This window comes from Penicillium chermesinum (assembly GCF_028974085.1).
Source record: "Penicillium chermesinum strain IBT 19713 chromosome Unknown utg000005l:1.0-4115287.0:1.0-4118363.0, whole genome shotgun sequence".
In the NCBI taxonomy this organism is placed as follows: Eukaryota; Fungi; Ascomycota; class Eurotiomycetes; order Eurotiales; family Aspergillaceae; genus Penicillium; species Penicillium chermesinum.
The window spans coordinates 3380859-3408704 of record NW_026695315.1 but is presented as its reverse complement, the minus strand read 5'-3'; the positions used below and the strand labels follow the sequence as shown (position 1 = coordinate 3408704).

General features: G+C 50.6%; 15 protein-coding genes across 15 annotated transcripts; 5 read left to right on the top strand and 10 right to left on the bottom strand.

The window, feature by feature from the left end:
• Positions 1 to 1114: 1114 nt before the first annotated feature.
• On the top strand, positions 1115 to 1976 carry N7468_007462 (uncharacterized protein; the record flags this gene model as incomplete). The annotated part of the gene is made up of 2 exons (XM_058476758.1): positions 1115 to 1523; positions 1564 to 1976. The coding sequence occupies 2 exons, from the start codon at positions 1115 to 1117 to the stop codon at positions 1974 to 1976; spliced, it is 822 nt and encodes a 273-aa protein (XP_058329648.1).
• A 970-nt stretch (positions 1977 to 2946) lies between these two features.
• Positions 2947 to 3537, top strand: N7468_007461 (uncharacterized protein; the record flags this gene model as incomplete). The annotated part of the gene is made up of 1 exon (XM_058476757.1): positions 2947 to 3537. One exon carries the CDS (start codon positions 2947 to 2949, stop codon positions 3535 to 3537), a length of 591 nt encoding a protein of 196 aa, XP_058329647.1.
• Positions 3538 to 5478: 1941 nt separating this feature from the next.
• Positions 5479 to 6149, bottom strand: N7468_007460 (uncharacterized protein; the record flags this gene model as incomplete). The annotated part of the gene is made up of 2 exons (XM_058476756.1): positions 5479 to 5793; positions 6090 to 6149. The coding sequence occupies 2 exons, from the start codon at positions 6147 to 6149 to the stop codon at positions 5479 to 5481; spliced, it is 375 nt and encodes a 124-aa protein (XP_058329646.1).
• Positions 6150 to 6491: 342 nt separating this feature from the next.
• Positions 6492 to 6773, bottom strand: N7468_007459 (uncharacterized protein; the record flags this gene model as incomplete). The annotated part of the gene is made up of 1 exon (XM_058476755.1): positions 6492 to 6773. The coding sequence occupies one exon, from the start codon at positions 6771 to 6773 to the stop codon at positions 6492 to 6494; it is 282 nt and encodes a 93-aa protein (XP_058329645.1).
• A 416-nt stretch (positions 6774 to 7189) lies between these two features.
• On the bottom strand, positions 7190 to 8262 carry N7468_007458 (uncharacterized protein; the record flags this gene model as incomplete). The annotated part of the gene is made up of 2 exons (XM_058476754.1): positions 7190 to 7902; positions 8058 to 8262. 2 exons carry the CDS (start codon positions 8260 to 8262, stop codon positions 7190 to 7192), a joined length of 918 nt encoding a protein of 305 aa, XP_058329644.1.
• Positions 8263 to 8656: 394 nt separating this feature from the next.
• Positions 8657 to 11499, bottom strand: sey1 (dynamin-like GTPase SEY1; the record flags this gene model as incomplete). The annotated part of the gene is made up of 7 exons (XM_058476753.1): positions 8657 to 8940; positions 9004 to 9414; positions 9471 to 10658; positions 10702 to 10748; positions 10806 to 11022; positions 11088 to 11260; positions 11357 to 11499. 7 exons carry the CDS (start codon positions 11497 to 11499, stop codon positions 8657 to 8659), a joined length of 2463 nt encoding a protein of 820 aa, XP_058329643.1.
• Positions 11500 to 12026: 527 nt separating this feature from the next.
• On the bottom strand, positions 12027 to 12615 carry N7468_007456 (uncharacterized protein; the record flags this gene model as incomplete). The annotated part of the gene is made up of 2 exons (XM_058476752.1): positions 12027 to 12556; positions 12585 to 12615. The coding sequence occupies 2 exons, from the start codon at positions 12613 to 12615 to the stop codon at positions 12027 to 12029; spliced, it is 561 nt and encodes a 186-aa protein (XP_058329642.1).
• Positions 12616 to 13022: 407 nt separating this feature from the next.
• On the bottom strand, positions 13023 to 14520 carry N7468_007455 (translation elongation factor Tu; the record flags this gene model as incomplete). Its single annotated transcript, XM_058476751.1, has 4 exons — positions 13023 to 13204; positions 13264 to 13943; positions 14002 to 14264; positions 14326 to 14520. 4 exons carry the CDS (start codon positions 14518 to 14520, stop codon positions 13023 to 13025), a joined length of 1320 nt encoding a protein of 439 aa, XP_058329641.1.
• A 373-nt stretch (positions 14521 to 14893) lies between these two features.
• N7468_007454 (putative translation initiation factor IF3) lies at positions 14894 to 15583 on the bottom strand (the record flags this gene model as incomplete). The annotated part of the gene is made up of 1 exon (XM_058476750.1): positions 14894 to 15583. One exon carries the CDS (start codon positions 15581 to 15583, stop codon positions 14894 to 14896), a length of 690 nt encoding a protein of 229 aa, XP_058329640.1.
• Positions 15584 to 16035: 452 nt separating this feature from the next.
• N7468_007453 (guanosine diphosphatase) lies at positions 16036 to 17804 on the top strand (the record flags this gene model as incomplete). Its single annotated transcript, XM_058476749.1, has 3 exons — positions 16036 to 16300; positions 16352 to 17693; positions 17747 to 17804. The coding sequence occupies 3 exons, from the start codon at positions 16036 to 16038 to the stop codon at positions 17802 to 17804; spliced, it is 1665 nt and encodes a 554-aa protein (XP_058329639.1).
• A 728-nt stretch (positions 17805 to 18532) lies between these two features.
• N7468_007452 (NOPCHAP1/New4 family protein) lies at positions 18533 to 19190 on the bottom strand (the record flags this gene model as incomplete). Its single annotated transcript, XM_058476748.1, has 2 exons — positions 18533 to 18745; positions 18807 to 19190. 2 exons carry the CDS (start codon positions 19188 to 19190, stop codon positions 18533 to 18535), a joined length of 597 nt encoding a protein of 198 aa, XP_058329638.1.
• Positions 19191 to 19670: 480 nt separating this feature from the next.
• N7468_007451 (BOD1/SHG1 domain-containing protein) lies at positions 19671 to 21828 on the bottom strand (the record flags this gene model as incomplete). Its single annotated transcript, XM_058476747.1, has 2 exons — positions 19671 to 21557; positions 21616 to 21828. 2 exons carry the CDS (start codon positions 21826 to 21828, stop codon positions 19671 to 19673), a joined length of 2100 nt encoding a protein of 699 aa, XP_058329637.1.
• A 294-nt stretch (positions 21829 to 22122) lies between these two features.
• N7468_007450 (putative NADH-ubiquinone oxidoreductase 14 kDa subunit) lies at positions 22123 to 22526 on the top strand (the record flags this gene model as incomplete). Its single annotated transcript, XM_058476746.1, has 2 exons — positions 22123 to 22156; positions 22279 to 22526. 2 exons carry the CDS (start codon positions 22123 to 22125, stop codon positions 22524 to 22526), a joined length of 282 nt encoding a protein of 93 aa, XP_058329636.1.
• Positions 22527 to 22988: 462 nt separating this feature from the next.
• Positions 22989 to 24453, bottom strand: N7468_007449 (cation efflux family protein family; the record flags this gene model as incomplete). Its single annotated transcript, XM_058476745.1, has 2 exons — positions 22989 to 24080; positions 24145 to 24453. 2 exons carry the CDS (start codon positions 24451 to 24453, stop codon positions 22989 to 22991), a joined length of 1401 nt encoding a protein of 466 aa, XP_058329635.1.
• Positions 24454 to 25238: 785 nt separating this feature from the next.
• On the top strand, positions 25239 to 27650 carry dscA (ubiquitin-protein ligase dscA; the record flags this gene model as incomplete). The annotated part of the gene is made up of 1 exon (XM_058476744.1): positions 25239 to 27650. One exon carries the CDS (start codon positions 25239 to 25241, stop codon positions 27648 to 27650), a length of 2412 nt encoding a protein of 803 aa, XP_058329634.1.
• Positions 27651 to 27846: the final 196 nt, after the last annotated feature.

Here is a 27846-nt window from a genome sequence, read left to right as displayed (position 1 = left end):
GGTTGTCAGTGGAGCAGAAGGATAGCTACCTTACTGACGAGCAGTCAAATCCATGGTCCGATCTTCAAGTCGATGGCTTTCTTCACGCCCAAAAACAGCCGCTAATACTCCAGCGCTTGCACTAACGTCGAATTTAGTCGGGCTCCCGATCTTGGCGCCGGGACGATCGTTTAGGCACGTCCGATTTTGGCTTGGCAGATGGCTATGCTAGTCACTCCCCGTGCCAGATTCCGCTCGTTTAGAATGGACCGGTGCGAGGATCGGCACAAGATTTCCGTCGTTGCAGTGGTTATATTTTTAGTGACAGGGTTATCATGAGATGTCGATTGGCTGGTCCATCATTCCAAGTCGGTGAAAACTGGTCTGAACAGACTTATTCTTCTAGCATAGAGTAGACCCGCACTCATCTTTGCGATACAAGCACTATGCAGGCCCAGCGGTTCCACCACTGGATGGCTGTGCCTTGTCAGTGTGAGTGACTTTAGTTGCATCGCCGTTGATGACTTGGAAGATCGAGGTCGCTAAGGATAGCTACTATTATTGGACCCATGGAGTTTATATGCGAAGCTAAGATTTTTGTTTAGCTTAGGTAGTGGTCGAGCCCGTGAAATGTTACGACTCTGGAATCGATTCAGATCGTGTCTCTAAGGACCAGCAGACGTATCTTGCGGCGTGAGGGAGGATGGAAACCCCGATATATTTTTGTGGTCTTTCCCCTTCTTCCTTTCCTTTATAGTATTTTCCTCTAACAAAGAACACCTCATTTGTAATCTAGCTAATATGGTTAAGCATCGATCAGAATTTCTAAGCCTATTCATGACAGACAAACTTCCTTCTTGACGTTTGCAAGCAGTATTGCTGCAGCCTTGGATCTTCAGGTGTAATGGAAACGCCGGTTGCTCGTTAGATCAAAATTGAAGTTCTCATCAAATGCATATGATTCTCCCATAATAACTTGATCTGCAGAACTATGGGGCTGAGTTGACTAGTTTAGGGGGGCAGTGCTATGCACATCGCCAAGGGTTGCACTGCGGCCTGATTGTCAGGTGACCCCAAGTCTCGAGGACCCCGCCAAAGCGATAAACATTCGTTTCAACGTTCAACTAAAACTCTAATGACTGATCCTCTGAGTGTCGCCGCGGGCGTTACTGGGTTTGTGACATTTGCGCTCCATGGCATCCGAGTGCTCCTGGAAGATCTGGACAAAATCAAAGAAGCACCCAATAATGTTTTGGAGCTCAAAGATGAGCTGAAATCGGTAGAGCGAGTGGTCGCTTCCCTGGAGTCGATCGATGACGAGGATTGGAACAATATGGACACGAATATTGCAGTAGATGCGAAGACTCTTATCGAAAGTTGTACCAAGACGTGCGAGGCTTTCAGAATCAAAGTTCAACATTGGACCCGACACTCGCTAGGGGACAAACTGTCTGTGCTCGACCGACCTTTCATCGGCTTCTTCAAAAGCTCCGAGATAGACTCCATGCAAAGAAAGCTTCAGGCCTATAAAGGCAGTATAGGATGTGTGGCTAGCCTAGCGACATTGTATGTCACGCGAATCAGCTAGCCTTCCATATGAAACTGACCAGCGCTGTACTAGGCATGGCTCTCTTAAACAGTCCCACGGCCAAGAAGCTGTAAAGGCTATCAATGCACAGCGAGAACAAGTGCTGCTTGCTCAACGGCAGGCAGAAGCGCAAGACGTGGATCTCAGCGCTCGACTTCGCGAAGTGACCATCGCGGATGATGCAGATCCAGAGGCCGAGATCGTGAGAACCCAGTTGAAACAAGAAATGAAGGCGCTGGACGCCTCTAAGGACATAATCAACGCTATATTATCAACCCTCAAAGATAATATCGCATTAGCAGAGAAGTATGACAACTCTGTGCATGTACAGTTTGGTGGAAACAACTATGGACTCATGATGGGGGTCAATTATGGACCCATGAGCAACCTCAACTTCGGGGGCAGATGACGGTAGCCTTCTCATCATTTCCTAGCCGTCTTTGTTCATTTTGATGTCATTACGTAGTGTATTCGATCGACAGTACAAAGCCATGTTGGGGGCAGCGTGATCGGACTTATCAAATCCTAGAAGCAGATCATTCATGATCAGGCAGCCCGCCTTCTTTGAACTTGCGAGCTGAATGTTTGAGGACTTCACGAAGCCTCGTATTGTAGTCTAAAATTAGTATTCAGATTGCCTGGCTTGATCGCATAAAGGCCGAACCATGCCGAAAAGAGTTCTTTGGAGCGCCGGTCAGCACCGTGAGATCATCGACGTGTCTCGCTTGGTTTTAGCTAATGAGCGTCGCAGAAGGGTGCGAGTAATCCAGCAACCGGCGTCAGGCAAACAGGGCAGGGACTAAAATCTTCAAGTCACCTTCTGCAAATGGCCATTTCTTTTGTAAGCAGCGCGCAAATTCCGCGAAGGCGTCGACCCTAAGGGTGGATCAGGCCCCCGGCGTTCACTGAATGGCCGATGACTTACGACGTTCATCAGCCTGAGGCTAGGGATCGGCGCCACGCCTTAATGCCCCAGCCGACGCCATAGCTATATCTTGTGGCGGTCGAGTCGGTCATTTAGCGGTCGCAAAGCATATACTCCAGCGTCACTCAAACTCTTTGATCAATGAGGAAAATGGCATTTCAGAAGCGGTCCCGAAAGGGTTGCCGCACATGTCGGTTCGTGAATCTACTAGCATCGAGTATATAACTTTCTCACAAACCAACAGAGCCCGACATGTCAAATGTGACGAGACCCCAGGGCGTGCAAGCGATGTGTCGATGCAAGATGGAAGTGCGAAGGATATGACGATGTCCGTCTATCCAACCTGCGGAAAGAAGATCGGAGGGTGGTGGTGTCCCCACTTACATTCCGCGAGGTCTCTGCCAGGCCCGGAGTCGCACCTGAGGAAAGACGAGGATTCGCTTTCTTCCAGCATATGACTGTACCTAGTTTGACTGGGCTTTTTGATACAAAGATCTGGACTGAGCTTGTCCTCCCTCTGAGTCATCAAGACCAAGCAGTGAGCCACGCTCTATTAGCGGTCAGCGTGCTGCACGAGGATAGCGAGATCCGGGGGGCACCACTCTCGCGGGAGAACCTGAGCCTTCGGCGCCATAAGTTTGCTCTTGCGCAGTATGGGCGCTCAATGGCGATTCTGAACGAGCGGCGGTATTCACAGGATCCACAGCTCCGTGAAATAATCCTTGTTTGCTGTCTTCTGTTCATCACATGCGACTTGATGCGAGGTCAGTATGATCTTGCTCTACTCCATATCAGACACGGTATGGCAGTCATCCAAGAGGCATCACAAGCTGAAAGAGATGACTCCGTTACTACAAAAAGTCCTGTTATGGTAAGGAAGTGCCTCGCTACGGCAATAATGCGGTTCGGTAGCCAGTGCTACTATTTCGGGATGGAACCGATCAACTTCGGCGGTATCGAAGGACATTCTTATGAGGTCCGAGAAAGACCAGCGGGGGCTCAGAGTCATTCGTTTACATTACCTCGCCTATACCATTGTACTTGAGACGGTTTTATGTCATGATGACCGGAATTCTTTCGCGCCCTATACGGACGATTTTCGAGAGATATTAGCTCTCTCGACGTAAATTGCGGACAATTTCAGAAAGAGCGAAACATCACGACCATCAGTGGTACTTGATATGATCATCAATTTGCCTCCCTACTATGTCGCCTGGAAGTGTACTGACCTCGGACTACGTCTATAGGCCTTGAAGCTTCTCGAGCTGTGGTCTCACCGTGAAGGGCTGTGGTCTCACCGTGAAGGGCTGTGGAATTCTCAATTATTGGTGATTTTCTCAAACCAAATTTAGTTTATCGATAACAATATACTTCAGCTTTGCTAGTAATATACACTGCAAGCTTCCCTGGCAGAATCAAGGATGATAATAATACAATAGGATAGATAGCAAAAAGGGCGAATCACGGAAGTTTGCCCACACCTTCATGCTGTAATATTGCGCTTTTCAGGCTTAGTGGAATTTTGTTTCGCTTCGTCAGCTGAGATAGTTAACTAAACCAGGACCGTTATAATCGCCTCATAGACTGTATTTCAGACTTACAGATATCATGTAGAAGCAGAGATCCATTCTTAAACATATTCTACAGTTGGTCGTCCTTCTACAAGATCCCAATTCTTCTGTAGTCCAAAAAGCCTTCAAATCATATAGCCTAGAAGTAATAGCTTGTCCAGTTTCAACAGCAGTTGAATGAAATCCAGCGATTCCGAAATAAACTGTTGTATCTCCTATCTCTCTAATAAGGCCTGATTGGAAGGAATCTTGCAGAGTTTCCTAATAAAAAAAGGGAACGATGATATACCCTGACACAAGTATATGGGCACTAATTGAGCCAGGAAAGTATTCCTGCAGTATTTTGATTTCCTTAAGCTCAAGAAACTTTCGGCAGTTCAGTTGGTAACAGAGGCTCGGTCGGAATGTGATCTGACGCAGGCTATCCTTTTTGGGTATTATAGTCTTTGGGAGGACGTGGATCACCTACCAGCATGAGTATGGCAAATTTTCGGGGCGCTGTGAGCTTCAACCAGCCAGAAACGATTCCCAGTGAGCTCCCGGACTTTGTAAACTGGGCTACAGTTGCGAAGTGAATCGTGGGCACTCCGCATCAAGCCCTCATCCTTATCGGCCATAATATGCTTCAAATTAACTTGGGTACAATCTGATACTGAGATTAGACCCTCCTTTCCTACACCACCCGGCCAAAAGCCTGTGTGCACTCGGCCCCATTACCATCACCCTAACAACCACCCACATTTTTATTCCTTCTCCTACACCCCCGCCATGGCATCGATCACTATCAATCTGAAATGATCATTTAGCAAGATAGCAAAAAATATCTGTATTGCGAAAGATATATAGGTTTAGATTAAAGGGCACGGGACGTATGTTAAAAATTAGCCTGTATACATGTCTTATTTTAACCCTATCAAACCAGTCTAGAATATATTGAAATATTGACTTTTTTGTATATTTAAAGATCTTATATAAATAAGAGGATCTGAAGAAGATTGGGCCTATTTTAAAGAGTATATCAATGCTGTATAGGATACATTAGACCAGACAAAGATTGATTTAATATTGAGTACGGGAAGAAGGATAGATAAATTGTATACAAACCAGGGTTATTATACAAGATATTAAGCAAGAGAAGTCTGTATATGAATCTGATTATTCACTATATCTAAATTTAGTATGATCCAATAAGGAGTAGTGGTGTAGGATATGTAACCGTGAATATACATCAGTATTTGATGGGGTAGGTGAAGAGGTATGTATACGGACTTTTGCCCCCTATCGTATGTTAATTAAAACCTGTCGACAACTAAATAACTATCAAAACTTTAATACCCAAGGCATGTTCAAGCAGATACAGCAACCATTATGCGCCAGTCAAGTATAAATCCCATGCTTTTATAATATCGGGAAGCTCACCAAGAGTCCTGAGAATGGTCCTGACCGGATGCAGTCTCGTAGTCGATGGTAACCTGATCTGTGCGTCGAATGTTTCCCATGGCAATGCCCTTGTCATGAAGCTTGTCCCGATTTCCATCGTTCTCGAGTATGTTCTCCTGACTCTCGACATCCTTGATGGTAATGTCGTTCTTGCCCTTCGCGGACCGCTTGCTTGGACCGAACGAGCCGCTGTTGAACTTGCTGCCACTGTTCTGATATTTGCTCAATAGGAGACCTTGTCCTAGTATCAGAGATGTCCTCAGTAGATCTTTGTCTGTTGCCCGGCCGAACTAGGTCCGCAGTCCCTTCTACCTCCCTGATCGTCTCAGAGCGTTCATGATGACTACTCTCTCTCTCAGAGGTTGTCAGAAGGTGACCAGCCTCTTGCGGCTCTGAGTCGCTTTCCAGGGCATCATTTGTAGACTTTGGGGTGTGCCATCCCAGCTGGGTATCCTGGCTCTCTGTCTCCGACATGGATGGGTCCATCTTTTCTATTTGGTTTTAACACTCAGTAGGGACTTTGTAGATGGATGTAAGAGTAAACGAAGGGACAGGTAAAAGTACGAACTTGTTTCGGTTGACTTACCTGTTGATAGACGGGAAAGGGATAAGTGAAAAGTGAGAGTTCAGAGTTCAGATTCCCCATCTGGGTTCACTTCTCTCAGAAGTAGCTCAGACTTATTTATTATTGTTTGTTTAGATGTTCATATCAGAGTAAGATAAGATATCAAACGGCGGCCCAGCGCGGCGTTGAGAGCTTGATTGAGTGCGAGTTGGCCTAGGGTACATTAGCTCCCGGATGAAAGCAAAGATCTCCACGATAATGATAAATTTAAAATATTTATAAGATAACTGCGCGTATTCCAGATGGAATATAATGTCCGGAGGCTACGTTGATATGATCATCTCGCCCCGGTTCAGAAATATCACAAGCTTGCATTCAGGTTGCTGTCAAAAGGGAACAGACACGGAGAATGAAATCACAACATTACATCTCATCTAACCCAGGTTCCTGGATAGGCTCGGGAGGTGCCTTGAGATTCTTCCCCTTCCCCTTTCCCTTTGGGAGTTGAGGGTTGATACTGTCGTAGATGATGGCGTAATGCTCCTCCTTGGTCAAGTGGTCGAAGGAGCCAGCCTCAGTCTTCTTTTGGAAGAACTCGGACTCCAAGGGGGCCGTATCAAAGTCGTCAGGGAGTGCTGTGGAGATGAAGACTAGAACTGGAGTTAGATGAATGGTAGAAGCAAACCACTGCCCCTTGACTTGCATTCCTCGCTCGCCGTTATCTTGGACTGGGCTGGTGAGTGGACAGCTCGACCAAGCCGGCTCGATGGAGCCGTGATGGACCGCAGGAGATGCGATTTAGACAGAGCCTTGTACATGATGAGCTAGAGACAGAAGTTTGAAGTTCATCCGATCAGTGGAGGCTCTCTGGCTGTCCCGCACGTTAAATCCCTCCAACTGGGGAATGGATGATGTCAGTCAACACAAGGTCATCTGCTCCTTCAAAGTCTGGATTGTGCTATGAGAGGCTGCGGCATGAGCGTGGCGGATTAGGCGCACTCGCCTCCATGGAACCCGCTTCCTCATGAGGGTTCAAGCAGGCTCGGATTCTCTTGTCGCGTGGTTCTGCGCGGCAACTTGGACACAAGAACCCTAAGCGGATCAGCCCAAGCACATACAATTCACGTATTCCATTTCCCTCGCCCTACATAGACCGTCTTTAGAAAATCGCCATACAATTCGGCGGACTCGAAACCCCCCCGCGCGCAATTCAACGGACTACTCGAAATGAAGAAACTCCACCTCCCCAGCCTCTCGCACATCTTCGCCAGCTCATCCAAATCGAACATCTCCCCAATCGGCACGCCCCATCCCGCCAGCAGATAATGGTGCAAATCAAACTCCGGATTCTTCGCCGGAAACACCTCAAAACTCACCGCATCCGACGCCACCGCCGCGAAGTGATTATCCCACAGGAACCTCAGCACCCGCTCGCTCTGCTCAATGCCTGCATGCTGCGGCGTGCTCTGCTGACTATACGCTTTGCGCTGCTCGGCCGACATAGCAGCCCATGTCGCCGGGAGCCCGACGCGGAGGAAGAAGATATCGCCCTGTTGGAAGGTGATGTTTGACTCGCGCGCGATCTTGATGACCTCGTCGAGGGAAATTTCATAGCGGGTGAGCGCGTTGATGGGTTTACCTTTCTTGGCGGCGTAGCGGACGTAGTCGATTAGGACGCCGCGGCCTGCGATGCCTTTCTTGGCCCAGTGACCGATACCGATGCGCGGGGAGTCAGAGTCGATGATTTCGCTTGCGGTAGTGCCGCCGTAGAACAGGCGGCGGTTGGGATCTTCGGGGATGGGGCTGGGGCGTTGTGGTGTCGGAGCCCGTCCCACTGCGAGGATTGTTGCGGGTTGAAGTGGTATTCGTCGTCGAAAGCGATGCCGGGCGCAACCCATTTGATGGTGTGCTCGAAGGGTTTGCGACCGAACCCTATGAGCTCGGAATGAATACATGGAGTCTGATGTTTCTATTTGAGGAGTATCTTACCCGGTGGTGTCAGGTTCTCGATATTCCAGTTGAGACACACGCGGTCGCCGGTCTGGATCTGGGTCTTTGCGGCGTTCGCCACTACATCGGGCGTCAGAAGACGCAGCATGCCCAGGCCTTCATCTTCTGATCCAGGTTTCCCAGGCCAATGTCGACGCTTGTCTGGGAGGTCGTCGAATTTCTCGGGCAGTAGTGGTCCAGACATGGTAACGATTGCGCCGTGGCAATGCGGGGAATTAGATGCGCGGGGATCCCAGATAATTATCTTCAACTTTCAAAGACAGGGGCCTTTTGAAGAGCTTTAGATGGCAAGACAGGACGAAAAGCTGCACAGGCCAAACGCCATTCATATAGGAACCCCCATACACCCCCCACGAAGTCGGAGTAAATGCGGGCCCCGCAGCTTGATCAGGAAATCGAGCGGCGGTTCCCTGTGGAAGAACCAAAGCTCTTGCATCACTGTGGACTAGTTAACCGGTTTATCCTGTTGATCCACTACGACACATCAAGTTCATACATGAATGGATCCTGGAATTAACAATCGACCGACGATTTGTCGATGTGAAAGTAAATCTACACGCAAAGCATAACCATAATATTTACAGGTCATTCAGGTCATCGTCGACCTTCGCATCACGCTTCGACAGGTTTGACATCTCATACTCTTCCTTTTGGCCTGACCCGGCCGACATGGCCATGGCCTGTCGGCCGGTGTCAGACGCCTCGAGGAACTCGCGCAGCCGGCGTTTTCCCTCTACTAAAGCTTGTTGCGAGGCAGCCTCGGTCATCTTCAGAATTGGGCCCCACAAGTTGAGCTGGTAGGTGACGTAGGCACCAACAGCACACACGAACAGTAGGAAGAAGTATGCAGGGTTGCGGAGGACTGGGAGGGAAAAGTCAGTGATAAAGAATTAGAGGCTAGTGGACATGAACAGCAGAAACATACCGGCGATGATTTCATTCCATCCCAGGGCGAGAAGGATACCATAGAAATAAAGAGGCACCTGAGTGATACCACCGATGGCGCTGCGTTTTGCTTCGACGTAAACACCATCGGCAGCCTTCTTAAAGCGAACGGTGAGTTCTTGGCGCTTCGCATCGCCTAGAATCGTGGTTTCCTCTTCGAGGCTCTTGCCCTCGTCATCGTCGACCCCTCCAATAGGGGCCAGATCTTCTTCGTCTGCCGTTGTGGCCGAGCTTGGGGTATGCCCAATCCAGGTCTCAAGCGGAGGCGGCGCAGATGTCTTATCCAGACGGAAGCGAGACAGAAGAGGGATGAGTGTCAGTGTTGACTCGCGGGCACGGGTATATATGCCTTCAATGTCGTCTGTCGGCCGCCAGATGCGCGGGACACCTCCTCATCATACCGGAATTTGTCCTCAAAGTTCTCGCGCAGTTTCAACAGAATGTTACCTTCAGTCATTTCCTCGTCGATTTTAGCACGCAAGACACCCCAAGACTTTCGGCGAAGACGCCAAAGCCCGACATCGACCTCTTCCAGGCTAGCATCGAAGCTGCTAGCCCGTTCCGTGAAACGGCGCTCCGCGTCGAGCACGGTGTCGGCAAATACATCCCACACTCGATCCCAGAAGGCCTTCTCGGTAGGCTTGTCGCCGCTCTCGGGGGCGCCGCTACCGCTGCGGCCCGAGCCAAGATTATTGAACTCGAGGCCAATGGATTCACCCAAGCGAGACTGCACCCATCGCTCCACACGGCTGGCAAGGCGTCGCATCTCGTCGCGGCGCAAACGAGCGCTCACTTCGGACAGTTCTTTCTCGTACAGCTTTAGTTCTTGCTTGTAGTTGCTCCAACTGGCACCCTCGACCAAGGTAGATCGAGCAACCTGCTCAAACTTCTCCAGGGCGGCCTTGGCCTCTTGGCTGACAATTTCGGCAAAGTCGTAGCTTCCGCCCTTCTTCTGGCCGGACTTGACAGCATTGGTGACCGAGTCACTAAACTCACTGATACCCGACTTGTGTGCCGCTGAAAGCTGACCATGGAAGAGGGCCTTCAGGCGAGTATCAACCTTGCCTTCCAGCTCCGCCTTCTTACGCTGGTAGACGCCCTTGTGGTAGCGGCTAGCTTCAGTCTCAAATCCCTTCAAGGTCTTGGAGCGCGCGCCTCGCATAGCGGCACCTAGGCCTCCCAGAACCGCTGGGGTGCCCGATCGGACAGCTTCATTCTGCTTATCTTCAAAGGCAACAATTGCTTCATCAAAGCCAATCATGACCTCGCGCAGAATTTCATCACAACGGAACTGAGCAAGAAGCTCCTGCTGGGTCGGTAGATCGAGATCCTTGTTGTTCACAATTTGGTCCCAGATTCCCTCTGCGTAGTGCGAGAATCCATCGGCTGGGATGCGGCGATGGTACTCAGGCAAGAAAACACCTTCCTCCGAGAATTCGCCCTTGAGTGCATCTCTCCTGGGGTCCCGGCGCCCTTCGCGGAAGCGCAGCGCCAGCTTGTTAGCCTCCGACTTGAATTGCTCGGGCTGGTAGCTCTTGTGAGGAAGGCCGTAGAATGCGAAATCGAAGTAATCGTGGATAGTCGAGTTCTCCAATCCTGGTGGCTTAGAGATCGTTGACCAAAGTCGGCCCAGGTCTTCAAGAAGTGTCGTTTGGAGGTTCTTAAGGGGGGGTTGTACCAATGAAATCACGCAGTACGAAGAACAGGAGGGATCGGTGGGTGGTGCTGCAATTGTGTTAGCATCCAGTTCGCGAGAGGGAAAGGGGCCCAGTGGATGCGTACGTCTTGTCCTTCAAGAATAATTGCAAGTTCACCTCAAAGACGGTCTTCAGGAGACCCATGTTCGCTCCCTGATACAACCCCACTTGGTGCTCCCAGATATTAACAATAAGGACCTCGCTGGTCGCGAGGGCGAACAAAGCACTTTTGCGCTCGAAGTCCTGGTCTTCGCCGCGCTCACGACCATCGGTACCCTCAACGTCCATTACCAAGATATTATCTGCCATACGGTGTCCATCGCCGGAAGCGGCCTCCCCTGCCTCTTGTTCTTAGATAGCCAGATACCCTTGGTAGTCTGCCTCCGCTCCAGCTCCGACATAACAGAAAACTGAGTCCCGAAGAGATGGTTCAGCAAGGTACTCTTGCCAGTTGACTGTGAACCGAACACAGAGATGAGGTGGTAGTTGAATCCGGCGGAGGTGACATCTTCGATGGAGAGGTATTTGGATAGGTTCGCACTGCAGCGCCATTGTCAGTATTAAGCAAGCGCATAGGCTGCAAGCTGCACGGGAGGTTGCAGGGCCAGATGTAGGTGAGGAACGGCGTAGTCGTACTTGAACTCCTTATTCTCGTCAATGACCTGCACGCCATGCTCGTAGGCGGCGGCGTCGCCCTGATCGGCGGTAGCAAAGTGACCGTTTGCCATGACAGGAGGGGCGGTCGGGTTCCTGTTTAGACCTGACGGACGTTCAGCCATCTTTCAATGTTGGAGTCCCAGTGAAGTGGTGGGGACAGATCGCCGTAGAGGTGGCGAGAGAAAGAGCGGGCTAGGAGGTTGGGGGAAAGGCGGATCATGCACGGTGCGCTTGTGCTCCAAAAGGGCGGGTCGATCACACGATGCACGATGACCCGAGGCTCCGTACAGTTAAGGTTGCTCCGTTTCTAGAAAGTCTGGGAAAATCGTGGTATGCGTGAACGTTCAAAGTTGGGGGTTTTCAACCTCAGCTTGTTGCTGGGGACCCCTTGTTACAGTGAAAAAACAATTACATAACCCCCTATTTAAGTACCTAGGTAGGTAACCCAGGGTTCCCCAGGGTCCAGGCCTCAGTCCAAGCATCATCCAGTTCTACTGAGCTTAGTCTGTGCATTACTATGTGGATATCTTGAAAGACCGTGACAAAACAAGAATATTCGTGGAATCCTATCCACACTTGTCCCCGTCCCGCATGCTTTAAATCTGGCAAGACTGTCGAACCGATTCGAATTCTAACCGTGGAAGGTTGGTCATGCCTGCTGCCCGTGACCTTCCAGACATGAACCTAACGGATCAAAATCCACACTGGCAAGAATATCCACTGAGAAATGGTATTTCCCTGTCGGCTGACCCGTGTGACTGCCCGTGACTCCAGTTTCGGCCGTGTTAGCTCCTAGAGTATTGCCTAAAGACTCATTGAAGCCGACAGCAGTAGATGCGCTATCGAGGTCAGATGTAGGAGGCGTGGATATATGGCCTGGGGCTGTTTCGAAAGCATTTTTATTTGGCCCCATCCTCGGGATCTCAGGTTCCTGCTCATGGTTCTGTCCCTGCAGAGCCTTCAAGGACTCGTAGGAACAACCGAGGTTGATCCGAAGTAAGAAATGGTTAACTATTTTCCAAGAGCAGCCTTGGCTCCACTCCTTGGTGCGATTGTCAAAGACCCAAGAAAGTTGGCCGGCTCCAGCAGCGACAGAGCCACCACTTTCGTTAGAAGCCTTTCGGAGGATCGCGAGCACTTCTCGAAGTAGCTCCCAGTCCCTTGCGTCCTGCTTCTTTGCTATATAGGATTTTTTTTCCCAAGTAACCATGCAAATGAACGATTAGAAGCATGCCCATGGTGAAAGCCATCGAATCCTTTATTCGTATCCTCAAGTCATCAAACTATTCCAATGGGTTGAGTCTTCTTTATCATGCTTTTGCTCATTGCTACATCGTCTTCAATGACACATGCTCATTGGAAGATCATTGTCAAGGCTTTGGATTAGAGTCGAATTTTAATACATTTCACGGGATGAGGGGAGAAGATATAAAAAGCTACGTCTCCAATACATAGCAGTAGAGATACATGGTCAAGATATCAAGTGAAAACTCCGGGAAACACCCGGTTCCTTGAGCCGATTCGATAGAGTCCCGCGCTGTTCGATAATAATATGGGTGGCAGACAAACAAGCAAGAAAAGAAAGGGTGTCATACAAGAATTTTGCCAAGATGGCCTGGTGTCCAGAAAGCGATGAAACGCATTCTTACTCCAGAACACGGGTGATCAGACCAGTGGCAACGGTACGACCACCCTCACGGATGTTGAAGCGCTGACCGGCCTCAGCAGCAACGGGGCGGTGAGTGGCAAGGACCATTTCAACGTTGTCTCCAGGCTGGACACGCTTGGACTGGTCCTCGTCGGGGAAGGTGAGGTCACCGGGCTCATCTATTGTGATTGTTAGTCTAAATTGGGTGCTCAAGTTCCTTCAGTATATCCAAACTCACCAGCAGTACGCAGGTAGACCTGGGGACGGTAGTTGGTACCGAAACCAGTGCGGCGGCCACCCTCAGCCTCGGTCAGAACGTACATGGAGACCATGAACTTCTTGGCGGCCTTGGTGGAGTTGGGCACAGCAACGACCATACCACGGCGGACATCCTCGCGGCGGATACCACGGAGGAGCAGACCGGAGTTGTCACCAGCACGGGACTCGTCACAGCTCTTCTTGAAGGTCTCAATGTCGGTGACCTTGGTCTTGATTGGGGTATCAGAGCCTCCAACAATCTCAACCTCGGTATCCTTCTTCAGAAGACCACGCTCGACACGACCAGAGACAACAGTACCACGGCCGGGAATGGAGAAGACTTCCTCGACAGACATGAGGAATGGCTTGTCCAAGTCACGCTCGGGAGTGGGGATCCAAGTGTCAACGGCGTTCATCAGATCGGCGATACGCTCGCTACCAATGTCGGGACGGCGGTCCTCCAGAGCGCAAAGAGCGGAACCGAAGATGATAGGGGTTTCCTCGCCCTCGAATCCGTAGGTGGAGAGCAGTTCGCGCATCTCAAGCTCGACAAGCTCCAACATCTCAGGGTCCTCGACAGCGTCGACCTTGTTGACGAAGACGACAATCTTCTGAACACCGACCTGACGGGCCAGCAGCAAGTGCTCACGGGTCTGGGGCCTAATAAATCAACTCATGTAAGCGCAATTCTGCAACTGTGCTGTGTGGACGTTCTTACATCTGACCATCAGAGGCGGCTACAACGACAATAGCACCGTCCATGTTAGCAGCACCAGTAATCATGTTCTTAATGTAATCGGCGTGACCAGGACAATCGACATGGGCATAGTGACGACTCTCGGTCTGGAACTCAATGTGGGCGGAGGAGATGGTGATACCACGCTTGCGCTCCTCAGGAGCCTTGTCAATGGCACCGTAATCCAGGAAGCTGGCAAGACCCTTGGAGGCTTGATGTTTGGTGATAGCGGCAGTCAGGGTGGTCTGAGGAGAGGACAGTTAGAGCCACGGATTATTCGGGACTTGGAGGCAATTCGATGCAAACCTTGCCGTGGTCGACGTGACCGATAGTTCCAATGTTAACATGGGGCTTGGTACGCTCGAAAGCAGTAGCCAATCCACGCAGAGCAGTTTTGTTGCTGGCGAAAACGTGGTGGACGGGGTTGACGGCGCGCGGGCGCAGGGCAGATGCCCGGCTGGAGCGTGCCAGAATGTTCAGGGAACGGGAGATGCTGGACATCTTGAGAATGGGAAAGGCAAAAAAAACGCGATAGAAAAAGAAAGGACGAAGTAAAGTCGATGGAACTAACAGTCGAAGGAGAACAACATCCAATTTTTCCGGACCGGGGACCAGGAGTGCTTAGTCATGTTCCGACCAATCAAGAGCTCTCAATTGCGGAAAGTCTAGGGAGGAAAGTATATCGTGTCTAACCTACGGATCTCTAGATGGAGAATATGCTACCCTTGCTGGTCTACAGAAAGAGTATCTTTCATCAATTGGCCAAGAGCCACTATAAATTAGAAATTAGCCCTTGGTATTGAGCTATCGTCAGGAGATATATACTCTCGGCATTGAGACTCGACTTCGAATGACACAGCTCGGTACAACAAGCTTAGGAGGCCTCCTTCTGTACAGTGATCTTGACCTGTTTTCCTGGCTCGCCTTCCATAGCCTTAATTTGGGTACCGCCAGCCTCTCTGACAGTATCCAAAACGCCCTGCATCACTTGCTTGATCTCCTCGACTGTCGGTGCACGCTTATGCTTCTTCCGAGTCAGGAGGATCTCCACCCTGCGGCCTTTCTCAACGAAACTCGCCAACTGTCGAAGTCGGTGCTGGAGATCGTGCGCATCTATAGCCCAATTGAACTCCATTTCCTTCAAAAGTTTCTTGGAGGCTTTGGCAGCCTTCTCTTTCGCCTTCTCTCGGGCCTTGTATTCCAGCTTGTTGAGGATTTTGCAGATTGGCGGATTGTCTCCTTCTCCGGGAGAGACTTGGACAAGAAAGTACTTTGAGCGATCGAAGGAGTTCAGTATGACGGAAAGCCTCTCTGGTGCTTCCAGGTCGCCCGCTGCATCTACCAGCTGCACCCATGGAGCTTTAATTGCTTCATCTGCGATGGGCATCTTAGATTGGGGAGTTTGTGAGCCAGCAAGTCTGATTGATTGTTGAGGCAGCCGCGATGATAAGCCATTTTGGTATATATGGGTTCCCAGGAAACCGACTTGGGGTTGGCGAAGAGGCGTGAGGAAGGTCCGGCGCAAGGCCTGCGCGGTGGACATGAGGCCACGGATGTGATGCATTTTGTAAGGTGCAGCGAGGAAAGAGGGACAGATCGAGGAGTAATGCCGTAGCTTTTATCGGCGTATATGACAATGCCGGTATACCTGACAGTGCCGTCACTGGTAGGACACGCTCGTGGCTGTAGGCAGGGTTCGTGATGCTGGTATTGGATAGTTGAGGACGTGCGGAGTTGATGCACGGCGGAACCGACCGCATCGAGTAATTTGACGCCACCTGCGCCACAGTCCGCACCGAAACCCTGAGTCTCCTTAACTCCCCTGATTTTCTTCATTCTTTCGTATCACCTTTCGACATATCCGCCATTTCCTTGTTGGATTAATTCCTGACGTCCAGAGGATCAATGGTTCGTGGGCTTGCACCTCTCTTCTTTTAGTCCTTCCGCCATCCGATTTCGTTTCCTTTCGTGGTGATCCGCGCCAATTTGTTCTTTATCGCGTCGCCGATTGCTCGCATGTCGACTGGAGTCGACAATCAAAAAACGCCCAATCAGTCGCTTGATCAAAGTACAGCAGCTCGTCACCGCTCCTTTTCGCGGAGCACCGGATCGTCTTCCCTGCTGTCAACCAAGCCCAGTCGGATATTCGACAAGCAGTCCTCCACAATGGGGCAAAATCAAAGGTCGCGTTTTATTAAAACTGGTGCGATTATCGCCTTCGTTATTATGGCACTGCTTTGGCTGTCACCTTCCAGCTCAACCGTACCTAGTTTCACGCAAGGTAAGAACAGCTGATTGCGAAGATTCCTTCCCCAGAGACTAAGTCAGACAGAACAAGCGCCTTCTCCCTCCGGAGTTTCTACCAAATGTACCAAACCTCATGATCCCTCCAAGCCTCTTATTCAATATGCTCTCATGATTGATGCCGGAAGTACCGGCTCTCGTATTCATGTCTACCGTTTTAACAACTGCGGTCCCACCCCCGAACTGGAAAATGAAGTCTTTGAGCAGACCAAGAAGATCGAGGGCAAGAGCTCGGGTCTCAGCGCCTACAAGGAAGATGCCGAGGGCGCTGCCCACAGTCTGGATCCTTTGATGGAAGTTGCGCTGGCAAGTGTTCCCGACGAGTACAAGTCTTGCACCCCAATTGATGTCAAGGCCACCGCCGGTCTGCGTCTGTTGGGTCCAGAGATGAGCAACAAGATTTTGGAAGCCGTTCGTCACCGTCTGGAAACTGCTTATCCCTTCCCTGTTGTTTCCAAGGAGAAGGGCGGTGTTCAGATCATGGACGGTAAGGATGAGGGTGTCTATGCCTGGATCACAACCAACTACCTCCTGGGCAAGATCGGTGGCCCCGACGAGAACCCCACTGCTGCTGTCTTCGATCTGGGTGGTGGCTCAACTCAGGTCGTCTTTCAGCCTACCTTCCCCAAGAGTCCATCTGGAGGAATGCCCGACCATCTGTCCGAGGGTGACCATAAGTACGACCTCAAGTTCGGTGGCCGTGAGTTCGAGCTCTACCAGCACTCCCACCTGGGCTACGGTCTAATGTCTGCTCGTGAATCTATGCACCGTGCTGTCTTGGAGGCTATGCTGAAAAACAGCCCAGATGATCTGTCTTGGCTCAAGCGACCTATCCCCAACCCCTGCATTGGCCCCAACATGAAGAAGGAGGGTGTTACTGTTAAGTTTGCGGGGGATCCCTTGGCTCCCGAGGTTACTGTTACTATGGTTGGTCCTGTCGACTCATCTGCTGCTCCGCAGTGCCGCGCCCTTGCGGAGAAAATCTTGAAGAAGGATGCTGAGTGCAAGCTTGCTCCTTGCTCCTTCAACGGCGTCCACCAGCCGTCTCTCGAGAAGACTTTCGCCCGCGAGGACGTTTACATCTTCTCCTACTTCTTTGATCGCACCGAGCCCCTAGGTATGCCGTCCTCTTTCACTTTGGAAGAGTTGCACGACCTCACATCTACTGTCTGTGCTGGTGCGGAGAGCTGGAACGTCTTCCAGAGCGTTCCCAACGCGATCAAGGAGTTGAATGACCGCCCTGAATGGTGCATGGACCTCAACTTCATGCTTGGTCTGCTGCATACTGGATACGAGATGCCCATGTCTCGTGAGGTTAAGATCGCCAAGAAGATCAAGAACAATGAGCTGGGCTGGTGTCTTGGTGCTAGGTAAGTCCCTTATCTTCTCTGCTGTCATTAATCATGTTCTAATATTTCTATAGTTTGCCTCTACTCAGCCAGGAGTCTGGCTGGACGTGCCGCATCAAGGAGGTCTCATAGATCCTGTTTCGGTGCCGTGTTCGACACTAGTCATTTTTTAATCATATGGTTCTACCATACTGTGATGGGTTCATGCATATATATATAGATACGCGATATTTCTCTTTCTTCTCTTCGGTGTCCCAGGTTAGACTTTTGTGGCCTTTTTTCCTGTATGGAAGTGATGGTATGCATAAAATTGTACGAATTTTTATGTCACGGTTATCTTCTGCTGTTATAATAATGATTTTTTATAGTAGTATTTTGAACTGAATCATATCACTGATACCGAACTTGGAGCTGGCCGAACTTGACGTCGCATTTTCATTGACGGTAAGTGAGCTTTTGCGAGGAATGCATGGTTTCTGCTGACCTCAATGGCCGGCAATCAAGAATGTCATCCGGACTACTCATGTTGGTTATCCCAGATGGAATAACCGCTGTCATTCGAACACACCCAAACACTTTGTCTTTGCGGGAATTGGAGGGGAAGCAGTGACGGCTAGATAAATTCCTAGTGTCCTCTTTCATCCTTGTTCTTTTTTTTCCAATCTTCTTTTGCGCTTGTTCTAGGATTGTAGGAAGAGTGCTACCCTGGATGAATTTCTCTTTTCTGTACTTTTTTTTTTTTGGACCATTTTTGCTCACGAATCTCGATAATGAATAATAATTCGCATTCGTCATTTTGGACTCGGAAACCATTTGACTCTCAGAGCCTAGTTAAAGTTAACGTTATCTCCGCTGTGTTTTTACACTTCCTCAATCGACGGTTTGACCATGTCTTCATCATGATCCTTTCCGCCCATGAGATGGCTCAAAATATCAGAGTCTTGCTCACTGGAACGATTCGCCTGGTTCGCCGGTATTTCATTTGAGTCACCATCCAATTGAGCATTCTTGTCTGCACCATCAGAATTCTGCCCATCACCACTCTTTTCTTCGAGCACGCCTAGGCCAAGATTCTGCGTAGCTGTTAGCAAATCTCCTGTCTTGTAGTACGGACGTAAAAAGATGCAACCCTACCATTTCGATGTAATCACTTCCTTCGTCGGCGTTATCTAAAACCAGGTTCTGCCCATGGCCCTCAGCAATCTCCTTCTCCAGCTGTTCGTTTGCGCTCTGGATCTGTGGGAGAAACGCTGACAAGCGAGCCATCAAATCCGAGTTTACATTTGGGGCGGTAATTCGTGGTTTGCGACGACCAGTGATACTTGGTATTGATGGCCTCTGTGTAGAAGATGCGCCTTCAGCTGACCGTTCCTGGTAGGTGTCTTCGTCTTCATCTTCGGAGGATTCTTCGCTTTCGCTATCTGAAGAGCCGGAAGACGAGGTTGGGTCGTCATCGTCCGAAGAGGCATTTGGGGGGATGCGTGGGTTATGTGTGAGGGTGCGATTGGTTGCACTCATATTGATCGCCGTGATTGGGGCTGTCTGAAGTCAAGCGTCTCCTCGGGCTTCTCAGAGGCGGTTCTCGGGACAATGTTATTTGCGGCGTCTGATGTTGGCTGCGGTTGTGTGATGCACAAAACTCCTTCACTCTCCAGCGCAGAGTATATGTGTTGATATAATTCCTGATTGTTTCGACAGATCGTAGGAGAGGACGCTGTCGCAAGATGATTAAAGTTTCATGCTCTGAAGTCCAAGTCGGCCAGGTTCAACTTTTTTGGAGGATACCGATAGCGATAAGATAGCGATAAGATAAAGGGCTACAGATCGACCTCTCCGATATTTGGTATAACTGCACAAGTTATCAGATAAAAACTATGCAAAGGTACCCTGTAATTGTTTCTTGACATATGCATAGCAATGGCATAAGGTATCATTCCCGACTAATCGTACACTATTATTACACATGAAGAATACCTGGATTTTGGTCGCCGTTCATGCTCAACGGCTTCGACTTCTCCTGCGAATCGGGCTACGTCTCCGGCTGCGGCTGCGACTGCGACTGCGTCGACTGTAGCTCCTCCGGCGGCTGCGGCTCCTTCTCCGGCTAGGGCTGCGTCGCCGGCTTCGACTTCTTCGGCGGGTGGGGCTAGGCCGGCGCGTCCGTCGATCATCAGATTCCAGAGGCGAGTCGGCGTGGCCGTCTGTAGTTTCCACTTTGCTTTCCTTCTTATGCTCTCGAGATGATTCTTTCTCCTCGGACCCTGGCATGTATCGATCCAATTCGCCACCACGTAATCTCTCTGGGGATCGCACTCTACGACGAGGCGACTTACTGCGGTTGCTGGTAGCTGGAACATAGCGATCGATGTCTAGCGAAACAGGAGATGGACGCCGGGTGCGCGAAGTGCGGCGAGATCGCGAGCGTCTCCGTAAAATAGGTGATCGAGATTTGGAGCGATTGTCGCGGCCACGGGGACGAGAACGTGAGCGCCGACTTCGGGAGTGCCGACGAATAGGCGAAGGGGAGTAGCGCGAGCGTTGGGGACGGTCATCGTCTCGATCGCGGTCTTTGCTTCTTTCACGACTGCGATCACGACTGCGATCACGACGACGACGGTCGTCGCGGTCACGCGATCTAGAGCGGTCCCGGTCTCTATCTCGAGCGCGGCCGATTGATCGGCTGCGACTGCGGCGAGGTCGGTAGCTGCGATCATCTCGGAAGTCACGGTATCCACGACGATCCTCCATATCACGGTCTCTATGTCTCATAGAAGAATCCCTACGACGGTCTGGATCATAACGAGACCCGCGTCGGCGACGAGAGTAGCTGCGGCTGCGGCTGCGGCTGCGACTACGGCTGCGAGAGCGATAACGAGGGCGCTCCCACCGATCGGACATCGAGCCACGACGCCTGGAGTCGCGGCTGTGATTCCTGGTAGAGGTCTTAGTATCAGAAACACCTCTTCCTTGGTGTGCTGTAGACGGTGGCGGCTTGAGCCCGTTCTCGATAGCCTCGGCTTCTTCGAAGTCGAATTCAGGTTTCATGCGAGCTTTAGCAGCATGTTCTTCGGCGTCTTTGAGGAGCAACTGCAAGGCTGCCTCTTCAAGGGACTTTTCGTCCACAGGCGGGGCTGGGGCAGGAGTCGGGTCTTTGGATACGGCTGGCTTCTCCCTCTTTGAATCACGACCGCGGGGAGAGAGTCCACGCTCAGAGCGATACGCTGGCGAACGGTCACGGTACCTGTCACGATCTCTAGTCCTGCTTCGATCACGGGTCCGACTCCGGTCTCGATCCCAATCGCGATACCGCTCTCGGTCCTCTCTTCTCCGTCGTTCATACCGCTCCTCACGCTCTCGCTCTCGTTGGTCATCAATAGCCCGTTGTTCTTCACGGAGTCTTTCGCGCTCGGCCCGCCGCTCCTCATCGATTTGTTTCCTTCGTGCTCTTTCTTCTTCCTCCTTTTTTCGCTCTGCCTCCCGTTTCTTCCGTTGCTCCTCGGCCTTGACCCGTCTCTCTTCGTCTTCAATTTCTTGTTGTTTGCGTAATTCTTCGCGCCAGACCTTATCACGTTCCTCGCGTTTGGCCTTGACATGCTCTTCGTAGTCTTGGTCTGTTTTGTTACCAGCTTGTTCTTCCCTTGCGGCGGCTTCATCGCCAATTTCCTGGCGACGAATCGCGCGAACAGACTCGAGGATTGAAGCTAGGTGCTTTTGAGTGAGCTCGTCAATGGAGCGTTCGGCAGTCTTGTAGACATCACTTCGGTCGACAGCACCTTCGATTAGCGTTGCGGCCTTCCCTCTCTCGCGTGATAGATGTGCCGGTTCGCGCTCGATCTCCGCTTCTGCTACGGCAAGCAGTTCACTGAGGAATTTGGTTTTTGTGTCCTGAGGTAGACATTAGACATTCAGATCAAAAGATAATTCACATGATAAAGCCACATACCCCGTCATTAAACTCAGCCCATATTGCCCTTCTCATATTGTCGTAACCGCCCTTCTTCTTGAATGCGACAAGGAGGTTGTTGATGTCTGCATGCTGCGCCGCAGACAGGGGCAGGTCATCAGTCTTAAATTTCTTGTTCTTGAGAGACTCAATAGTAAGTGCTGGCCTCTTTGGGCTAGCTGAAATGTCGTCCATGACCTCGTCGGAGGCCATCGTTGGACAGGGCGCGACAAGAAAGAAATCAATGCAAGGTATGGACGCGATAAGCGATAACTGGGGGTGTTGTCGGAGGAAGTTTGTTCCGTGATTTGGAACTGCGGGCGTCTGATTTGCTTTGCTTCCGACCTCCTGCTTTTACCCCAGTGCGACCTCCCACCCCGACACCATCCCCATACCGACCACGGGCGACACGAACTGCGACCGCGCAGAGTCCTGAACTAAAACATTTTGTCAGGACACGTCGGATCTTCTTTCCATTCACCAATCCGCTCACAACCGACCGCAATCATGGTCCACAAGGTGCTCTTCTGGAGCGGCTTTGGTGCGTACCACCTCTGCCCGAATTACCTTAATCTTGATCAATTGGCGGTCTACACAATGCCAATTTCAAGTTGAAAGGAACTTTAGCCGGGCAATGAGCTAACATTCGTCGCGTGCCCACAGGTATCGCCGTCCGCCTTTGGCAACTCGGAATCGAGATGCGTCCTCTTCTCGCCAAGGAATCCCTCTGGGTCTACCCTCTTTTCGCCGGTGTTGGTGGCAGCTTCGGATACTGGATGCAGGGCGTTGAGAGCCGACAGCTGAAGATCCTCGCACAGCGCCGGGAGGCTATCCTCGAGAAGCGTCGACGAAGGGACGAACGCGAAGGCCTCAAGCTTGACGAAGGTGCTGTCCTCGCTGCTACATCATAAATCAAGGTTTCAAAATATGATGAAGGGGGCGAGCTATAAGCATTGCGTTTTGTATTCTCTTTTTTGTACCAAAATTCAACGGTCTGATATCGGCCTCCATTTTGAGGATCGCGCGGGCGATGTATCCGACAGCGATTGTGCTATTGAATATGAAGATTTTTTTTTTCTGAGTTAGATTTCCGGTTAGTGTCTTCCTCCTTTGTCACGAATTGCACCAATTGCTCGCCCCTGTCACGGTCATATTGCGCCTAGGACCCCCAAAGCGACGTCATAGAAAATTGCTGCAGTATGCTTGCCGAGCTTCTGATATCGCATCAAGATCACTAGAGACAATGATTTTGGCGGCAGTAGGATATATGAGGACGATCAGACAATGCATTAAGATCTGATTGGCGTACGACAGTATATAATTGGATGCTAATGTACAAGGGTATCCAATATGATCTCTATCATGTATATCCCTCATATAACTGGCCCAGACATCGAAGTCCGTTCGATCGTAAACTGGAGAGAAACCTCCCATTTCTGGCCTCCGGTGCCATATCCCCCACCAAGTCTGTTCCGAATCAAGCTAGAAATCTTCTCTCGGAGACGAGCAATGTTATCTTCGTTTCCAGAAACGCGAACTTTGAGGTTCGCCATGCACAGGCCATAATGGACCTGCCAGAATCGCGCATCATCAACACCAAATACAGAAGGCTCAGCCTCGATATCCTTGATGACATCTGACACTCCTGGGCCCGAATAAGACATGAGAAGCATTGAACCTAATGTTTTCACAAGACGCACTCCCAGCGCGCACATGGCTACAGCAATAGTTCCAGATAAGAGCTTGTCAAGCCAGTCATAGATCCGAATCGACACCAATGGCAAAAGCAGAAGAAGAGCAGAGCATGAGAGCGTCAGAAAGTGAGTCGGGTTGCTGAGAACCGAGGGGAGAGACTCTATGTATCCGAACCGCATGGCCTTCCCAATTCGAGCATGGTTCTTGAGTCCAATCGCCGACACAAGAGTCGAGGCGATGGCCAAAACAGCAGTCACATCCACACTTCCAAGAGAAACGCGATCATGCTCATGCTCATGGTGGGGTTCATGGCCTGCCTTCTCCAGGAAATGCTGCAGGTTGTGGGAGATCAAATCCAGGCCCATGAACAGCAGCAATACACACATGGCGAAACCAGCGAGTACTTCGGCCCGCTCCAATCCAAACGGATGGCGTATGCTAGATCGCCTCCAGACCTCAAAGTTTCCAAGCACATCTACCACCACGCAGAGAAGAGCACCCAAAGAGTCAAAAAGGATTAGATGCGACAAGGCTGTCATAGCTAACGAGCCATGGGCTGTCCAAAGTGTGTATGCGGCGACGAACATGTGGCATAGAGACCACCAGAAGCGTGTTTTCTGTTCTTTCGACATGCTTGACCGGCACTCTTTGAGTGTTGGAATTGGGAGAGAATTGGGTAGAGCCAATGGCGCGCGTGGCGGAGGCTCCAGAAAGATCTGGTGGGAGATACTACTGTGCTTGTATTTGTGACCACGGCGCTGTCCAATATTCTGATTATGAAAACGTTAGAATCAGTATTGTCTGAAAATTCAGTCAATGGGATAATATGCTTACCGATTTGACCACTGGGCCTTTTGCCATCACCGTGGTATCGAAGTTGAAGGGCCCCGCGGTGGCAGTATCAACCGAGCCATTCTTCGCGTCTGAAAGCCCTGGGCTCAAACTGAATGATGATTTTGTTGGACTAAGGCGGTCCTGGCCTTTGGCATCGAGCGGAATACTCCTGGTGAAAGTTTCTCGCAGTGGCGACAAGGAGTCTCGATCGATAGGCACGCCTGGGCTCCGCGAAACATGATGGGCGCCGTCGTCCGATGGCGGAGTCGGGGTGCGAGGAGGGATAGGAAGCGGTATACTGGAAGCCATCACGGAAGTCCCGTGAAGTCTTTTCCGCCAAGAGAGACGGAGGGAAACAAGGGTTGGCGTTGCGCGCTGAAAAAGGAGATCCATCAACCTTGGTAGATCAGGAGATAGCGGAGATCGCTGCCATATCTCTCAGGTGTCTATCAAGAGACATTAGCGGTTTCAAATGCGATCCCTTGTCGCGTGTCTTAGTATCTTGGGGACCTTTCTCGTTGAATGGTTCCCAATGTGAATGTAACAGTTGTCAGTAAACAAGAAGCAGTTGTGTTCTCCATGGGATGTCGGTGCAACCGTTCATCTTCGTTGGCGCTACTGGCATTAGGAGTACCAGACCTAGATATGTATATAGCGCAGTTGGTGTGTAAACTTGGTGCAATGTAACTCCCGCAAGCTATACATCGGAGTTGAATGATAAAGCCAAAACAATGATATCTCCAAGGGCATCTCTCAGCACATATTTTTTTTTCAGAGATTCCAGGTGTATTCTTCCAGAAGCTTTCTATAGTTAGTTAACTAGTCCTAGTGGCCTGTCATATCAGGTGTCGATCCAACGCGGAAAGGGCGGGGGCCGAGTCCGTGTCGAGTACATCATCAACTCCCGCTTCCCCGTTACTTTTACTACCCTCATCCTCGTCATTCATTGTCGCTACTTGGACTTTCTTTTGATTCAGCCAGATAAAGATTTTAGGCGTGCATACTCCCATCGCTCCTTGGTATCACTTCTTCTCGAGATGCGTACCGATTCGTTTTGAGGGAAGACAACTGATGTCAGTTAATCCGCGGCATCGATGGATAACCGCGGTTCCTTCTTTTTTCTTCTGCTGGTGTTCTACCTCCTGCTCAGCTCGCAGTCTCGACCGCCGTTGATTGACGAAGAACATGAACGGGAACGAGAGCTTGACCGCGAGCGACATGCGCTTTCACGACTGAATGAGTCGAAGTATGGCGACTTTGACCCGCCGGCGGATCACTGGCTACCGTTCTTAGGATTTAGGAAGAATGACAGTTATGCCTGGGAGTTGTTACAAAATGTCCAGGACCGCGCGCGACATCAGCTAAAATCGATCCTTTCGAGCTCTGGCCTCGACCCTCCAATAGGCCTCGATAGTCCTGATAGCCATTCAGCTCTCAACCTGACAAAATTGTTCCTGCCAGTCTACCATAACACAACGGGAAAATTACGTGGAGAGTGGGTTCGACGGGACAAGGGTGTACAGCGAAGGGTTCCTCTTAATACCACCGCTATCGCTCAGGAGCATGAATACTTTACCCATGAGTTCAGTTCAAACATCACGGGCAGTGCAGGCACCTTCTACTTCGACCTGGAAGAGGGCGGAGGTGAAGAGGTCCGGGTGGGACACGGAATTGCTCGAGAAATTAGAGCTAGTGTCACCGTCGAGAGCGATGATTTTTGGGGAAACACCTGGTACTTATCGCTCTATGGAGTACATTACCCCGAGACTGGAGGGATTATCCTAAGCACTTCTAGTGAGAAGTTTGGCGGCATTTTTTCATTACCGCATTTTGCTCTGTCTCCTGACACCTACGAACTTTCGCATCAGCTTTTGGTCAAATCCTTGACTGATAGTATGTCAGATAAGCAAAGCCGTCCACCTACAGTATTCCCGTGGGCTTCACTTGCTGGGTCAGAACAGATGGAATTTCCAGCTCCGAAGTGTGAACATATCATTTTCTTACAACAACACCCAGTGATCATTGACGATGCCGTCGCCGATCGCGTGTTGCTTGAAAGGATAGAACAAGAGCTCAGATACCCTATGGGGGCACCTATTCCTGAACCCCCGCCAATGGTCATGTCTGCAGTTGTTTTTTCCCCTGATTGTGGATACATACTCGAGACCAAAGGCACGCCTGAGTTTCCACCAACCGACCCGCTTTACCTGGTTGGGCCCAAGTATGAAGAGTACAGTAAATATGCATCTCGTCTCATATTTGTCGTTGCGGCCGTGTTTGCAGGTCAGATCAGCCTTCTTCTACGCCAGATCAAAGAAGCATCTACTCCTTCCACCCGGAGCCGAGTCAGCTTCTATACCATTGCATGCATGGCGCTGGGCGATGCATTCGTTCTCACTTTCATCATTTTAGAGCTGTATGCTGCAGTTTCATTTTTGGTACTGGCCACTGCTTCGTTCCTGGCCTTCCTCTCAGTGAGTTACATCGGCATGAAATTCATGATGGAGATATGGGCAGTGCAAGAGCCAGAAAGACGCGAAGAGAGACCAGCCAACCCAACGCCTCCCGCACCTGGATCAGCAGAGCTTCCCTTGCCAGCTACCGCAGTGCGCGACACGGGTGCAACTCCAATCATCCTCCCTCCCGACCAAGATGCGCCGGAAGATGAGGAAGAGGTCAATCCACAACCTGCTAACCGGGCAACACCGCCAACCCCGAGCCAATTACGGAGTGATGTCGGGGCCATGTACACACGTTTCTACCTCTCCCTATTTGGAATGCTCATCATATCAATCTGGGCGTTCCTTCTGCCTCGACGCCTGGGGGCTCTTTACGCCCGCGCTTTGGCGTCCATCTATCTCTCATTCTGGGTCCCCCAAATTTATCGCAACGTCATGCGGAATTGCAGAAAGGCCCTGCGATGGGACTTCGTCATTGGCCAAAGTACCCTCCGCTTGTTCCCGTTCGTGTATTTCCTTACGGCGCGCGGAAATGTGCTGTTCATTCGACCAGATTGGACCACCGCATTTGTCTTGACCGGATGGATGTGGATTCAGGCCTGGGTGCTTGCTAGCCAAGATATCCTAGGTCCGCGCTTCTTTGTTCCCCGTGGCTGGGCTCCGCCTGCCTATGAATACCACCCAACATTGCGAGACCATGCAGGCTCAGATGATGACCTGGAGGCTGGCAGTATTATATCTATCGCATCACTGCGTGCCGATGAACGAGATATGGTCACTGACAAAGATGGCGATAAGCAACGCTCGAAGGATCGCAAGCGAGTCATGTTTGATTGTGCTATTTGCATGCAGGACATCGAAGTTCCTGTTCTATCAGCCCCGACTTCTGCTGGCGGAAGTGTTACCGAGGGGGCTACAAACATTCTGAGCCGCCGAGCTTACATGGTCACTCCTTGCCGGCACATTTTCCATACTGCCTGTCTGGAGAGCTGGATGAGGCTCCGTCTGCAGTGTCCCATCTGTCGCGAATCCATACCTCCTGTTTAGGCGTCTATTATTACAATATAGATACCCTGCTTAGAAGCAATATGAATACTCTTTCCTAATACAGAGATATCGAAAGTCAAGTCAAATTACACTAAGTGTTGATTGATTGGAAGTCAGTGCCGTGGAGGGCCTAACGTAAATCTAAACGCCATTGTTCAAGCACATCTCCCGGCAAGCATGAATAAAATCACAGAAC